The sequence below is a fragment of the Lissotriton vulgaris genome, chromosome 6 (assembly GCF_964263255.1).
Source record: "Lissotriton vulgaris chromosome 6, aLisVul1.2, whole genome shotgun sequence".
Taxonomy (NCBI): Eukaryota; Metazoa; Chordata; class Amphibia; order Caudata; family Salamandridae; genus Lissotriton; species Lissotriton vulgaris.
Window position 1 is genome coordinate 1117755489 of NC_141694.1, and position 15155 is coordinate 1117770643.

Below are 15155 nucleotides of genomic sequence, written 5' to 3' on the forward strand. Positions count from 1 at the left end.
CTAATTCTGTATGAATTATCAGCCAGAAAATAGTCTGCAAGTTTCTTCCTTATTCCTGAGGATCCACTTTTGCTAATCAGATTTATTTGTGGGGATTCAGCCGCAATCCTAAATCTTAGCCACGCTGTCCCCCCTCCAACCTTTCACTCCCTCACAGATATCTGTCTAACCAAAGTGGCCAAATTTATGCACAGGATTATGGTTTGGAAAAAAAATAGAAAAAACAGCTCCTGAAAAAGTGTTAACACTTTGAAGGTACACTGAGAAACATTGTACCCCTGAAAAAGGTGTTAATGAAGTAAGCCAACAGTTATCATATTTTTCTGTGATGAAGTTAACTGCATTTCAAAACCCAAATGTTCATTTTGTAGGTACTGTAGGCTTAAAATTAGTTTTTTTTAAATGTTTTTTTTATTTCTTTGTTGGCATTTTCACAAACAATACATATCTGATCATATATAGCAGTTAGCATCTCCACCCGTACAAGAGATACAATAAGGATAATATATGTCTCAATGTATCCAGTAGTTATAGCCAGTAAACTACCCAACAACTTGTCAGGAACCACCCATATCCCACCCCATATGCTTCCACAGATGTAACTACAAAAAAATCGTATTCCCACATGTTAATCCTACTCAGTTTCCAGCATGAACAATCTTTGGGACCGAAGGGCAGGGATCATCACATCCCCTCAATGTTCCCTGTTCCCTCCCTGCACAGGGAACTAACTAGTGAGCCGGGTCCGGGGATTGCAATAAGGTCTGTCATTGTATCCCACGCCTTTAGGACCTCTTGAGCTTTCTCATCTCTCCTTGTCTTCTTCAAGTGAGCCTCTTCTGCCCCCGCCCACTCTACCTTGTCCGTCTCCCAGGCCTTTCATAGTGGAGGATACGTACCCATCCAATGTATGACTATCCGTCTCTTTTCCACTGTTAGGCCCAGTATGGCGTAGCACCTACTGAGCGTCTTTTACAGGTTCTCCGAGAGGAGCTCCAATAAACATTTATCCACTGTGTGGGGATTCTCCCAGCCTGTCACCCTCTTTAGATGGGCTAAGACCTGAACCAAAAAGGAGACCAAGGTAGAGCAGTGCCTCACCATTTGAAAAAAAATGGTCCTCTCTTGCCCCGCATTTAGCATCCCTGTCCTCTCGAGGGGTGAGTAGATTGCAATTTTTTGGGGGAGAAGTGTGTCATATGGACTACGTTATATTGGATCAGCTTGAACCGAGCACTTACTGTCACTCTGCACACCCCTGCATGAATTTCTGGCCAGTCTTTCGGGGTAAGGGGTTCTTCAGTGTACTGTTTGCATGTTTTCTCTAGTTTGAGCTTCTGGAGCTGTGTGGCAGAGCGTAGAGCTCGATATAAATGCTTAATGAGCCTGCAACCTTCTGCCATGGATAAGAGTCATCAGCTTTGCGAGGGGTTGGATGCCTCCAGAAAGGTGGGCCATAATTGCTGAGCGATTGCTGCTAACTTAGCATATTTACGGAACTGACCAAGAACTAAGCAAAAAATACACTTATTGCATCTTGGAGGGAAATGAAGCGCCCATCTGGGTACAAATCAGATAACATAATACATCACCCTTCCTGCCATTAAACAACGAACATTGCTTTTGTCATCTGTTCAAACAGGTAGATTAGGCGTAGGTCGAGATCAGGCGTACATAGCTCTCTCTTTAGGACCTGCCTCACCACTCTCTCCCGTATACTTCGTAGCAGTCAAATTAAGTGTGGACGGTTTCTCACCATTAGGAGGGGCCCAAGCTGGTGATCACCATGAGTGCCTGCCAATAAGGATTGTTCGCAATTAGGCTTCCCGTCCAAAGAATTAATTGCATGTTACAACTGCGTCACAAAGTAATACTGCTCAAGATCTGGAACCTCAGTGCCCGCCTTATCCCATTCTCGCCTCAGGGTGGACAACCCTACTCAGCATCCATTAGCCTGCCATACGATTTCCCGCACAACTTGTCAAGCTTCCTGAATACTATACGGGGAGGTTCATAGAAAGTATTTTGCATAACATATAGGCACTTCGACAGGACTACCATCTTTACAAGAATTATTTTTCCCATCTAGGAGAGGTATTACATGTTCCAAAACCTAATAGTGGGTCACAAATTATCCAGCACTCGTCCCATGTTGGTATGGAACTGGGTCTGGTCATGCGTAATATAAATGCCCAGATATTTCACCCTATCAATTGTCCAGGGTAAGCAAAAGCTCGAGAGGTGGGCAATGGGTCGAACTACCAGTTGCCCCAATGGAAACTTGACCGATTTGCTCACGCTGAGTGTCCCAACCCCTACATTTCCCAGAATTCGGTCATTAGGGCTAACAACAACTGGACCGATATGTCTGGCTGCCATAGATACAGCATGGCATCTTCAGCATATAACAAAATGATATGTTCCGTATGTCCTACTGTTATGCCCTACCTCCTAATTGTGTGCCAGAGCCTGCATATTAAAGGCTCCGTAGCCATGGCAAAAATCAGTGGAGACGGGGCATCTTTGCCGTGTGCCACACTGCAAGAGGATCTCCGCTGACACATATTGCCTGGTACATACCCTCGCCGTAGGTTTTGTGTAGATTAATTGCAAATATCTAAAAAAAGCGGGGGCCAAGCCCCATCTTCGTTATCACCTGCCATACATAATCCCACGTCTCCAAATCAAATGCTTGCTCAATTGCTAAAAAGGCAAGCACATAGGGGTTCTCACGCAGCCGCGGCGAATGCAGTATGTGTGCCAGGGGACGTAAGTTACGTGAGGTATTTCAATGTGGGATAAAGCCAGACTGATCCTCCTGGATCAGCCAAGGCAAATTGGGGAGTAGGCGCTGTGCCAGGAGATGATTCAGGATCTACATTCAACATGGAAATGGGTCTGTTGGGCCCTGTTTTCAAAGCCTCCTTACCCAACTTCGAAATCACCATGATCAATGCTTCCCTCATCAATTGCGGAAGCTCTCCATTATCAAGGGCTTCGACATCTACTGCAGGTAATTTATCTAGCAGAGCCTGGGGGGGAAACAGCTTCAAAATTCCACCAGTTGGCAGGCGCTTCCTGACGATTTTGCAGGTTTTAAGGCCATTACAGCTCTAAGCATTTCTTGTCCGGAACCGCCAAGGTTTCCCTCTCCTTAGGTTCAAAGCACTGTAGATGGAGTGCGTCTAAGTATGCAGACAGATCCTGTGACAATGCCGCCCTCTGGGGTGCTGCATATACTCTCTGAAAGTGGTCTGTAAAAGCTGCATTAATGGCCTGTTGCATATGGCGTTCGCTGCCTGACGTATTTCTAATGGTTAATATAGGACGTGGCACATCATCAGCCCTGATCAAACATGCCAGCATCCTCCCAGCCTTATCTCCCTCCAGATATAATTCTGGTATCGCTGTTTTTCTAGTGTACTCCAGTTGACCAAAGAGCTCATGTTCCTTTTGCCTCTGACTATTCCAGTCTTTCTGTGCAGAGGGGTTCGTAGGCAGAGTCCCCCCAGCAGTTCCTGCTCCTGGCGGGTATTGTCAGTCTCCAACGTGCGGTGCGCCCCACTGCTGTGGCTAGACACACCCCTTGCACCACCACTTTCATGGCATCCCACTCCACTGCTCTGCCACCCACTGGTTCACAATTTTCCTTAACATACTGTGTGAGTGCACTGGAGAGCATATCTCTGAAAACCTGATCCGTCAAGGTTTCTGCATTAAGCCTCCACTGCGGGACTGCGGGACCCGCGGTGGCTGGCTATCTATGGAGTAAGTAAGCACCAATGGTCCGTGATCCAGTAGGTGCCTGTCCAAATATTGTACGTCCACCACTCTATGAGCGACAGCCGGCTTCACAAAAAAGTATTCACGATCGCTGTTAGGCTTAAAAAGAGTTATGCACAAAAACATTCTACATATTCAAGTCACATAGAGAATGAAGCCTCCTTCAAGAACAGCAAGATATCCTTAGAATGGCTCTTTACTACTCCATTTTGCAGTGTGTAAAACATTGTTGAATTTTATAGGCACTATTGTGAGAAATATGAGCCTGCCGAAATCTAGCTGTGTTCAAGTTGTGAGGGCGGGATAACGGAAACAAAGAATTGGTGGGAACATCCTACTTTGTACCTTCCAGACAAGATGCATTCAATTTGGACCTTGAGCCACATTCATTCATAAACACCAGTCATGCCTGTGCTGGAGGTAGTCGTAGTTGATTCCTATACAGTGTAGTCATGGCGAGCACCTAGTTAAATGCCCTGTCAATTACAATCCTCACTACTGCATCTAAAAGAGAGATTACTTAAATCAGAATATGTACCATTGTGTTTTTCCCTAACTCTTTATTTCAAAGCAGGGGCAAAAAGTTGACTCTGGGATACAAAAAATAAACTCAAAGCTGATTGACTGCAGGTGTTTTAAAGTTGAGATAATTCAGCTTGCATCTCCTTATATGCCGATCTTCAGAAAAATTGCATCACACACTCTGATTTGAATGTCTTTCTTATTCCTTGCATGATTCATCCATTGAGGAATGTATTTGCACAGATCAGTTTTTATGTGAATGACCCACATAGTGATGGCTATTTTTTTTTGTATAACAGGTGCAATATGCTGCCTATTTTGCTGTGGGTGGAGTCATTTCTGTCATTCAGCTGATGTTCGCTGGTCTATTCTTCTTGATTTTTGCAAAGTTCAGCTTTGGACGGAATCTCATGATAAAAGTAAGAGTAAAAGTGAACTATATGCTTAAAAAAATATTGAAAGCAGCACTGACATTATTATTTTGTCAAACTTTTCGAGCGTAGCTGTGTTATGCTACATATACCTGTTTATGTGTCATATGTAGCATGCTGAATGAACTCTTAAGTAAATTATATTATGTATCTTTCCTTTCAGTACCCAGCCTTATTTTCATTTGGACATTTTACAAAGGAAGGACCAACACAAAAACAGGTAGCAAATTTATGTGTGTTTTGGCTCATATTGTAGTTTACGGTTAATTAACCTTTGTATAATTAGCTGAAAAAAACTTGTGTGTGTTAATTGGATTTATTAAACGGGGCTCATGTTAGATATAAAAAATATTTTTATTTGGTGGAAATAAAGGAGCCTTGTAGATATTAGTTTGGGTTTTGGTTGATACAGTTGAAGAGCGTTCTTATTTCATGTCCTTCCCTCTCATAGCAAGATCACATATATGATGCCAAATGTTCCTGCTGCAATTGTTTGAGTATCTCTCAGCAGAGGACTGGGAGCAATGTAACAGTTCGACACATAAAATGACATTGCTAATAACATACATTTAATATGATAAAAGAGGGCATGTCTCCTGATTTATTGTGTGCATTTTCAGATGGACGATTCTTCCTTCTCAATGACCTTCTTTGGTGAAGGATACAGCGAAGGCCAAAGCCCAGACCAGGGAAAACCCAATGTGAAAATTTGCACTAAAGTGACAGGCCCAGGTACAGCAGTTTGAATATTACTCTGTTGTTTTTTTTTATTTAGGTTGGTTAGATGTGTTTCTCTGTTTTTAGTTAATTGAAGCACAATGTGATTTGTTTTTCTCTCGCTTTACAAATTCCAGTTATTATACCATACACTTTAGCTTATCCTTAGTGTGTGAAAAGACTCAAAGAACCACTTTGTTCGAGGCTTGTGAGCTGTAGATCACATGCTGTGCATAAGTCTGCCATCTAGTCTTGGGCCCAGACGTTTGCACTTTGTTTTGTTCGTAGAAGTCTTTTCCAGTCACCAGGTAGGTGACTCCTCCTTTTGGTGATAGTGCGCATGGGCATCGACTCCATTGTTAGATTGTTTTTTTTCGCCATTGTGTTTGATCCACTACCCTCAAAGGTATTGTGTATCGATCGCATATTCCTACCTTCGCGTATCGTTTCCATTAAAAAAAATCTTACATCGGAAAATCTCATGCAAGGGCCTAGCTGCGTCGCCAGAGTTTGCAGTCGATGGAACGGACTCCATTCCAATTCTGCCCAGGTTGCCACTCTAAGTACCCCCACACCGATCTCCCCGACGTGAGCAATTCGTGTTTATCACCCAAACACGACGAAGACAACTGCGAAGCCTGCGATAATTCCTATAGAAGAAAACACTCTGTAACCGTCGGGCTCAACGTCACGAGGTGTATCAACACAAAAATTGGAAAGACTCCGCTCCAGACCTCTACAAAGAAGATGTCGAGCAAGAGATCTTTGAAGCACAGGGAGCCGAGGCAGAGGAGGAAGAGCAAATTTATGTGTCTGATGAAGACTCCGACATCGAGGAAGACATCATACCCGGTCAGCGTACAGTAAGTAAAGATACTCTTCTGCCCCAAAAACTACCCTCCAAAAAAGGTTCTGGTCCCTCCTCCGGGCCAAGGTCGGCACCAAGATAAGGTTTTGAAAGCCCTGCCTTCGGGCCCGGCACGAAACAGCTTACAAAGCCTTTGGCTCGGGATCGAGTCGACCTTCGGGGACCGAACCCAAGACTTCAGCTCCGAAACACGAGCCAATTCAACCTTAAATGCTTCGGCACCGAAATCATTGGAACCCAAATCCTCGGCTCCAAAATCATTGGCTCCGAAATTATCGGCTCTGAAATTTCTGATGACGATAATTCTGGCCCATAGGACCAAACCGCTCCTCCTCCATCCAAGGAGCCTTGTTTGGAAGTTCCGCCTACTAACACTCACCTCAGACAAAAGGAACTGGTTATCAACCCTAAAACTGGAAACCTTTATGCAAAGCTGCCAGAGAAAAGTAGACCAGAATTTGAGGAATCTTACCATATCCCTTGAAAGAAAAAGAATATGGGAACTAATACTTCTCCTCCACCTCTTTTATCTTCCTCACATTCTCCAACTAATGATCCTAACCCACAAATTCCCCTCAGCCACAATTTCCAAATCAGCAGGATGCGGGAGATGGGGATCTAGATGAGGACACACATGTGCCACTAGATGATATTCTGGACCCCTGGGTCGACTATAACACTGATCCTAATAATGACAACGATCCAGACCTATACCCATCTAGGCCTTCTCCTGATGATAATGTGGGGTTTACCTAGTTGCTTAATAGAGCTGCACGGTATCACAGAGTGCAACTCCATAAGGAACCTCTTGAGGAAGATATCCTTTTTGAGACACTAAGTGCATCACAAAAGTCAACGCATACACTACCTATACTCAAAGGTATGTTAAAACATGCCGATGAGGTTTTCAAAGATCCATTGCGAGCTAGGGTACTCACACCTAGAGTGGATAAGAAATACAAAGCGGCATGAACAGACCCAATTTTCATCAGGGGTCAGGTTCCACTAGATCAGTTGATGGTATCAAATGCTCGTAAACAAGCTAATTCTCAGTCAATAGGAGATGTTCCGCCTCCCGATAAAGAGTCCAAGTTAATATATGCCTCAGGCAAAAGAGTAGCAGCGCAAGCAGCCAATCTTTGGCGCATAGCTAATACGCAAGCACTCTCAGCAAGGTATGATAGAGCTCATTATAATGAGCTAGAGCAACTGGTGCAGTACTTACCTGATGAGCATAAATCCAAGGCTCATGACCTCATTAAGGAAGGGAAGCTTTTTTCCAATACTTCAATCAGGTGTGCGCTAGACGCAGCAGATACAGCGTCATGTGTTATTGACACCAGCATCCTGCTCAGACGCCACGCATGGCTTAGAATATCAGGTTTTAAGCAGGAGTTTCAAGAATCTATTTTAAATTCACCCTTTAATAAGGAGCATTTCGTCTGTCCTGCAGTGGACACTTCATTAGAAAAAATGAAGAAGGACACTGAGGCAGCCAAGTCTATGAGAGCGCTACAAACATCATCTAACCTTGGCTCATTTCGCCGATCCTTTTACAGGGGAGGCTCAAAGTCCATACTTACTGACTGGTCCTCTACCTCATGCAGAGGCAACAGTCATTCGCCCTCTACCAGAGGTTATTTTCGAGGTGGATTTTGGGGAAACAATGGTACTTCCCCAGCCACAAATAAGCAGTGACCTGTTTCCCCTTCCTCCCGATCATTCAACACCTGTTGGGGGATGTCCTACTCAATTTCTCCCATTCTGGATTTCAATCACATCAGACTAATGTGTTCTACAAATTATCCAATCTGGTTACTGCCTGGAGCTTACCAGCAACCCTCCAAACATTCCACCACAACCACACAAACTATCTCTAGAACATCTACCCCTACTTAAACCAGAGGTCCAATCTCTTCTGGAAAAAGGAGCTATAGAACCAGTCTCATACACTATCAGGGGACAGGGATATACGCTCTCTATTTTCTAATTCCCAAAAAGGACGGTTCTTCCATGCCTATATTAGACTTCAGAGAATTAAACCTATACATTCAATCAGATCACTTCCATATGGTAACTCTCCAACAGGTACTTACTCTTTTACAATAAGCTTAATGTCCACTCTGGACTTAAAGGATGCCTACTTTCATATTCCAATGCATCCCTCTCATCGCAAATATCTCAGGTTTCTAACTGCGGGACAACATTATCAATTCAAAGTGCTCCCATTCAGAGTAACTACTACTCCCAGAGTATTTACCAAATGTCTGGCAGTAGTCGCTGCACATCTGCGAAGACTACATGTTCACGTCTTCCCATATTTAGACGACTGGCTCATCAAAGTCAGCTCTCTCACAAAGTGTCTACAGCACACCCTAACAACCGTACACGTACAACATCACCTCAGCTTTACAGTCAATCTGTCAAAGTCCCATCTTCAACCCTCCAATACACAAACATACTTGGGGGCCACTGTAGATACTCAAAAAGCTCTATCCTGTCCCAATCCAGCCAGAATTCACAATATTCAGGATCTCATTTCCAAATTTCAACCTGATCACTCACTACCATTTCGGGTATTTATGAAACTACTAGGAAATATGTCATTTTGCATCGGGATAGTTCCTTATGCAAGACTTCAGATGCGTCCCCTTCAAGAATGTTTAGCACACCAGTGGAATCGGTCTCAGGGTCTATTGACAGATCTAGTGTTGGTGGATGGCCAAACTCATTGCTCTCAGCAGTGGTGGAATCCACAGAACAAATGGCGGCCTTTCATCGACCCAGTTTCACAGACAGTGCTAGCAGCAGACCCATAGCTCAATGTTTGGGGAGCCCATCTCCAAACTCAAATAACTCAGGGATTATGGAGTCAGATGGAAAAGCAACTCCATATAAATCATCTAGAGCTGCTAGCAATGTTTCTAGCGCGCAAAGCCTTCCAAATTCACCTGGTAGACAAAGTTGTCCTGATACGTACAGACAACATGACAGCAATGTACTATATACACAAACAAGGAGGGACACACTCTCTCAAACTGTCTCATTTTGCACAGGACAATTGGAGATGGGCCCTTCATCAAAAAATGTATCTCCTGGCGGAACACCTCCCAGGGGTGAATAATCAAATTTCAGATCTCCTAAGCAGACACAGCAAACAGGTCCACGAGTGGGAACTTCACCCCTAAGTTCTCCTCCCGTTATTTCAGATGTGGGGTTTTCCTGACATAGATCTGTTCGCCACACACCTAAATGCAAAATGCCCAAGCTTCGCCTCCAGGTATCCACACCCATTATCCAAAGGCAATGCTCTATGGATGAGGGATTTTTGCTTACGCTTTTTCGCCTCTCCCACTCATTGCACTCGTGGTTCGGAAACTCAGGCAAACATCCCTCATACTAATCCTGATAGCTCCAACTTGGGCTCGCCAGCCCCGGTTCACAACCCTGTTAGAACTCTCAGTAGTTCCTCATCAAAAACTACATCTCACACCCAGTCTCATTACGCAGGGCCATGGAGAGATAAGACATCCAGATCCCAAACCTCTCAATCTTGCGATCTGGCACCTGAAATCATAGAGTTTGGTTATCTGAATCTTCCACCAGACTGTATGAATATCATTAAAGAGGCCAGAAGACCTAGTACAAGAGATTTCTATGCAGCACGGTGCCCGTTTGCCGTCTGTTTCCCTCGCCTGTCCCACTTCCCGCTGCTGCAGCCCCGCTCCACTCCGCTGTACTTGCTTTTTCCCATTATTATTGTGCTTATTTTGTGCCTTCTTAGTTGCCTAATTATTGTATTTTATTGTTTTTGTTGTCTTGCATTGCCCTCATTATCCCTTGTGCTCGTTTGCCTTCTGTCACCCCCGCCGGCCCCGCCCCCCGCTCCCATTCGTCCGCTTCCCCCTCTCAGCTACTTCTCCCTCCCACCTCCACCTGGTTATGGCTGCCGCTACGCGGCCGAGCCACTGGCGCGCCTAAGGCATGCCCTACTTCGCCTGGACCGCGCCCAGTGGCAGAACCCCTGGACCCCGCCAACACCACAACGTCCGACTGCGCTACGATGCCAGCACACTCCACGCACTCAACCCCAAACGAGACCAGCCCTACTACCAGGCCACCCCAAAGCGCACCCAAGGACCCTTCGCCTGTCGGAACTGCAGCTTCACCAGCATCCGCCACACGTCCACCCAGGAAAGACCCCAACTACCTCCGATGCATCCTCTTCAACACCCGCTCCACCTACAAACACGCCGTTGAACTCTGGGACCTTCTCGACTCAACCCCCCCAGACGTCGCCTTCCTGACAGAAACCTGGCTGAAGCCCACCTCAGCACTCGACATCACCATAGCCATCCCGGAAGGCTACAAGATCACCTGCAGGGACCGTACCAACGGAGTAGGAGGAGGAATCGCCAACATCCACAAGAACACCCTCAGAGTCTCGACCAGCACCAACCCCCTCAGCACCGCCGAACACATGCACTTCCAGATCCGCACCAATCCCAACACCACCCTCAGAGGAACCCTCGTCTACAGACCCCCGGACCCTGACCACAGTTCAGCAACTCCATCGCCGACTTCGTAAGCACACACGCCCTCGCCTCCACGGACTACATCCTGCTCGGAGACCTGAACTTCCACATCGAGAACAATAACTACATCAACTCCACCACCCTGATCGCCAACCTCGCCAACCTTGGATTCAGACAGCTTGTGACAACACCCATCCACGCCGCTGGCCACACGCTTGACCCCAGCTTCTCCACAAGCCCCACGTCTCCATCAACCACACCACCGAACCCCACCGGACCGACCATCACTCCATCCACTTCACCTTCAGGAAGCCTACCACGCACAACAGCACCCAACAGATGCCTCAGCTCTGCTGGGGCAAAGTCACCGAAGACCAGCTAACCACCACCCTTGCCCAGAGCCCACCCACCGACACCGCCGCCCGCAACCTCAGACAGTGGATCTACAACTGCGCCAACACCCTCGCCCCGCTCAAGACACCCTCCAACAGCCACACCAGCAAGAAAGCCACCTGGTTCACCGAAGACCTCCAGGCCTCCGTACGGACATGCCGAAAACTTGAGAAGAACTGGTTCCGCGATCGAACACCGGACAGCTACGCTACAAGAACGCCACCCTCAGACACCATCACCTCATCAAATCCGCCAAAAGGGCTTCATTCAGGAGAAGTGTGGCTCAATGATTAGAGCGGCAGACCCTGATGCAGAGGTCTAGCCCGGGACCAGGGTTCAATTCCCCGCCTCGGCGTGTCTTGGGCTCAAAATTCCACGGACCTGATAATTCTCGCCTCGGTCCCTATTCCAATCATGGAGTCCCACTCTGCAACTCTGGGCAATAGCTTGCTTAATCTCCACAACGGCCCCCACAACGCTAAGGATGCCTGGCCTCCACCTTGGGGGTGCCCAGGAGTGGACGCCTCACAGGGAAAAAGCCAGGATGGGTTCCACAGCGGTATTCGTACAAGCGCCTTGAGACCCTTGCGGGTGAGTGGTGCGCTATACAAGTATCAATTTACATTTTTTACAATTTACATTCAAAGTCCACCTATATAACAACGCACACATTAGCAAAGAGCTCTTCAACATCGTGAAGAAACTCTCCAACCCCAGCTCCATCATCAATGACATCCCACCTTCTCAAGATCTGTGCGACTCGTTGGCCACCTTCTTCCACCGCAAGTTCGCCGACATCCATGACAGCTTCAACGCCACGACCGCCTCGACAACCACTGGGACCTCCGCCCCCACGACCACCACTTGCACCAACCGCCTGCTCTCCTGGACCAGCATCAACGACGAGGACACCAGCAAGATCATGAACACTATCCACTCCCGATCACACATCTTCAACAAAGCCAGCGTAGCCATTGCACCAGCAATCAACATCTCCTTCAAGACAGCAATCTTCCCGGAAAGCTGGAAGCTTTTAATTAATTAATTAATTAATTAATTAATTAATTAATTAAAGCTGGAAGCACACCGAGATCAACGCCTTACTCAAGAAACCCAAGGCAGACCCCAAGGACCTCAAGAACTTCCGACCCATCTCCCTGCTCCTGTTCCCAGCGAAGGTCATCGTGAAAACTGTCAACAAACAACTGACCCGCTACCTTGAGGAGAACAGCATCCTGGACCCGTCCTAGTCTGGGTTCCGCAGTACCATAGCACCGAAACCGCCCTTATCGCCGCCACCGATGACATCAGGACCCTGCTAGACAACGGAGAAACAGCAGCCCTCATCCTCCTGGACCTGTCAGCCGCCTTCGACATGGTCTGCCACCGCAGACTACGAACACGCCTACATGATGCCGGGATCCAAGAGAAGGCCCTGGACTGGACCACATCCATTCCTATCCGGCAGAACTCAGAGCGTCCGCCTCCCCCCTTCCGCTCCAATGCCACCGAGATCATCTGCGGCGTACCCCAGGGCTCATCCCTCAGCCCGATGCTGTTCAACATCTACATGGCACCCCTCACCCGTGTCGCCCGACAGCACAACCTCAACTTCATCTCCTATGCCGACGACACCCAGCTGATCCTCTCCCTCACCAAAGACCCTCACTCCGCAAAAACCAACCTCCACGAAGGAATGAAGGCCGTTGCCAAATGGATGAGGAACAGCTGACTGAACCTGAACAAGGTCAAGACGGAGGTCTTCATCCTCTGTTCCACCCCTTCAGCCTGGGACGTCTCCTGGTGGCCGACAACACTGGGAACAGCCCCGACACCCACCGACCACGCACGCAACCTAGGGGTAATCCTCGACTCCACCCTCTCCATGACTAAGCAGGTCAACGCCGTCTCCTCCTCCTGCTTCAACACCCTTCGAATGCTCCGCAGGATCTTCAAGTGGATCCCCACCGAAACGAGAAGAACAGTCACCCAGGCCCTCGTCACCAGCAGGTTACACTACAGAAACGCCATCTACGCAGGAACGTCGGCCAAACTCCAGAGACGGCTGCAACGCATCCAGAACGCCTCTGCACTTCTGATCCTCGACATCCCCCGCCGCAGCCACATCACACCCCACCTGAGAGACCTGCACTGGCTCCCCGTCAACAAGAGGATAACCTTCAAGCTCCTCATCCATGCACACAAAGCACTCCACAACACCGGACCAGCATACCTCAACAAACGACTCCGCTTCTACACCCCCTCCCGCCAGCTCCGCTCCACCGGCCTTGCCCTCGCCACAGTCCCCCCCCCATCCAAAGAACGACCACCGGTGGCAGATCTTTCTCCCACCTTGACGCCAAGACCTGGAACACCCTCCCCACCCAACTACGGCAGACCCAAGACCTACTGGCCTTCAGAAGACCCCTCAAGACCTGGCTCTTCGAACAGTAGCAGCACCCCCTCCCTCCCCGAGCGCCTTAAGACCCTCACGGGTATGTAGTGCGCTTTAAAATTATATGATTGATTGATTGATTATTTATTGTAATAACAACAATGTCAACTCACTTAATGCTTCCGTTCAAAAAATCATTTATCTACTACATTTACAACGTTCAAATTTACTGTACACATCTATACGCTTACATCTCGCTGCAATAGCCACTTATCTTCCAAATAGACAACCTGTCCCTTTTCAGAGTACCTGTTATTAAGGCCTTTATGGAAGGACTCAAAATAGTTATTCTTCCAAGACTTCCACCTAACCCAGTGTGGCATCTTAATATTGTCCTTACCAGGCTAATGGGTCCATCTTTTGAGCATTTACGTAAATGTAAACTACAATTTCTCACTTGAAAAGTTGCTTTCCTCATTGCTATCACATCACTCAGGACAGTGGGTGAGCTTCAGGCATTAACCATAGAAGAACCATTTTTACATGATACCAAAACAAAGTGGTTCTTCAAACCAATCCAAAATTTCTACCTAAAGTAGTTTCTGCCTTCCACATCAGCAAGTCTGTTGAGTTGCCTGTGTTCTTTCCTCAACCAGATTCTGTGGCATAACGTGCTGTGCACACTCTAGATTAGATGTTAAAAGAGCATTACTGATTTACATAAAAAAGAACAAAAACCTTTTCATAACACTAAACAACATTTTGTCGCTTTTGCTCCACCCACCACACAAAGGCAATCCCATTTCCAAATCAGGTATTGCACAGTGGATAGTCAAATGTATTCAAACATGTTATGCAAAAGAAAAGAGAACATAACCAATTTCCCCTAGAGCGCATTCCTCTCGCAATCTGGGGGCTTCTTTGGCTTTCTTAGGAAATATACCATAGCTGACATCTGTAAAGCTGCAACATGGTCTACACTATACACATTCACAAAACACTATTGTGTAAATGTGTTAGCCAGACAACAAGCTAATGTTGGCTAGTCAGTTTTACGGACACTATTTCAAACCACTACAACAGCTACAGGTTAGCCACCCCTTTGGGAGAGTACTGCTGTATAGTCTATGCACATCATGTTATCTACAGCTCACATGCCTCTAACGGACTTACCCAGTATGCATCTGTTCTTGGCATGTAGAGCTACAGAGTCACATGCTCTCACCCACCTCCCCGGTTGCCTGTACCTGTTTCAGTACTATCTTAATTAGATACTTACACAAGGACATCTCTATGCTACTCTTACTAACTCCATTATCACCCCCTGTGGGAAAACAATCTAACAGTGGAGTCAATGCTCACCAGCTCACTATCATGGAAAGGAGGAGTCACCTACCTAGTGACTGGAAAAGGCTTCTTCGAACACTACAAAGTGCAAACTTCTGGGCACAACACTAGATGGCAGACTTATGTACAGCATGTGACTCTACTGCTCTACATGCCAGGAACAT

General features: G+C 46.9%; 1 protein-coding gene across 1 annotated transcript in view; it reads left to right on the forward strand.

Annotated features, from left to right (window-relative positions):
- Positions 1 to 15155, forward strand: part of SCCPDH (saccharopine dehydrogenase (putative)) — a 340744-nt gene that overhangs the window by 187019 nt on the left and 138570 nt on the right. The window contains exons 8-10 of the mRNA XM_086927202.1: positions 4605 to 4724; positions 4900 to 4956; positions 5357 to 5468. Of these exons, the coding sequence (XP_086783328.1) occupies positions 4605 to 4724; positions 4900 to 4956; positions 5357 to 5468 (289 nt within the window). The remainder of the gene's footprint in view (positions 1 to 4604; positions 4725 to 4899; positions 4957 to 5356; positions 5469 to 15155) is intronic.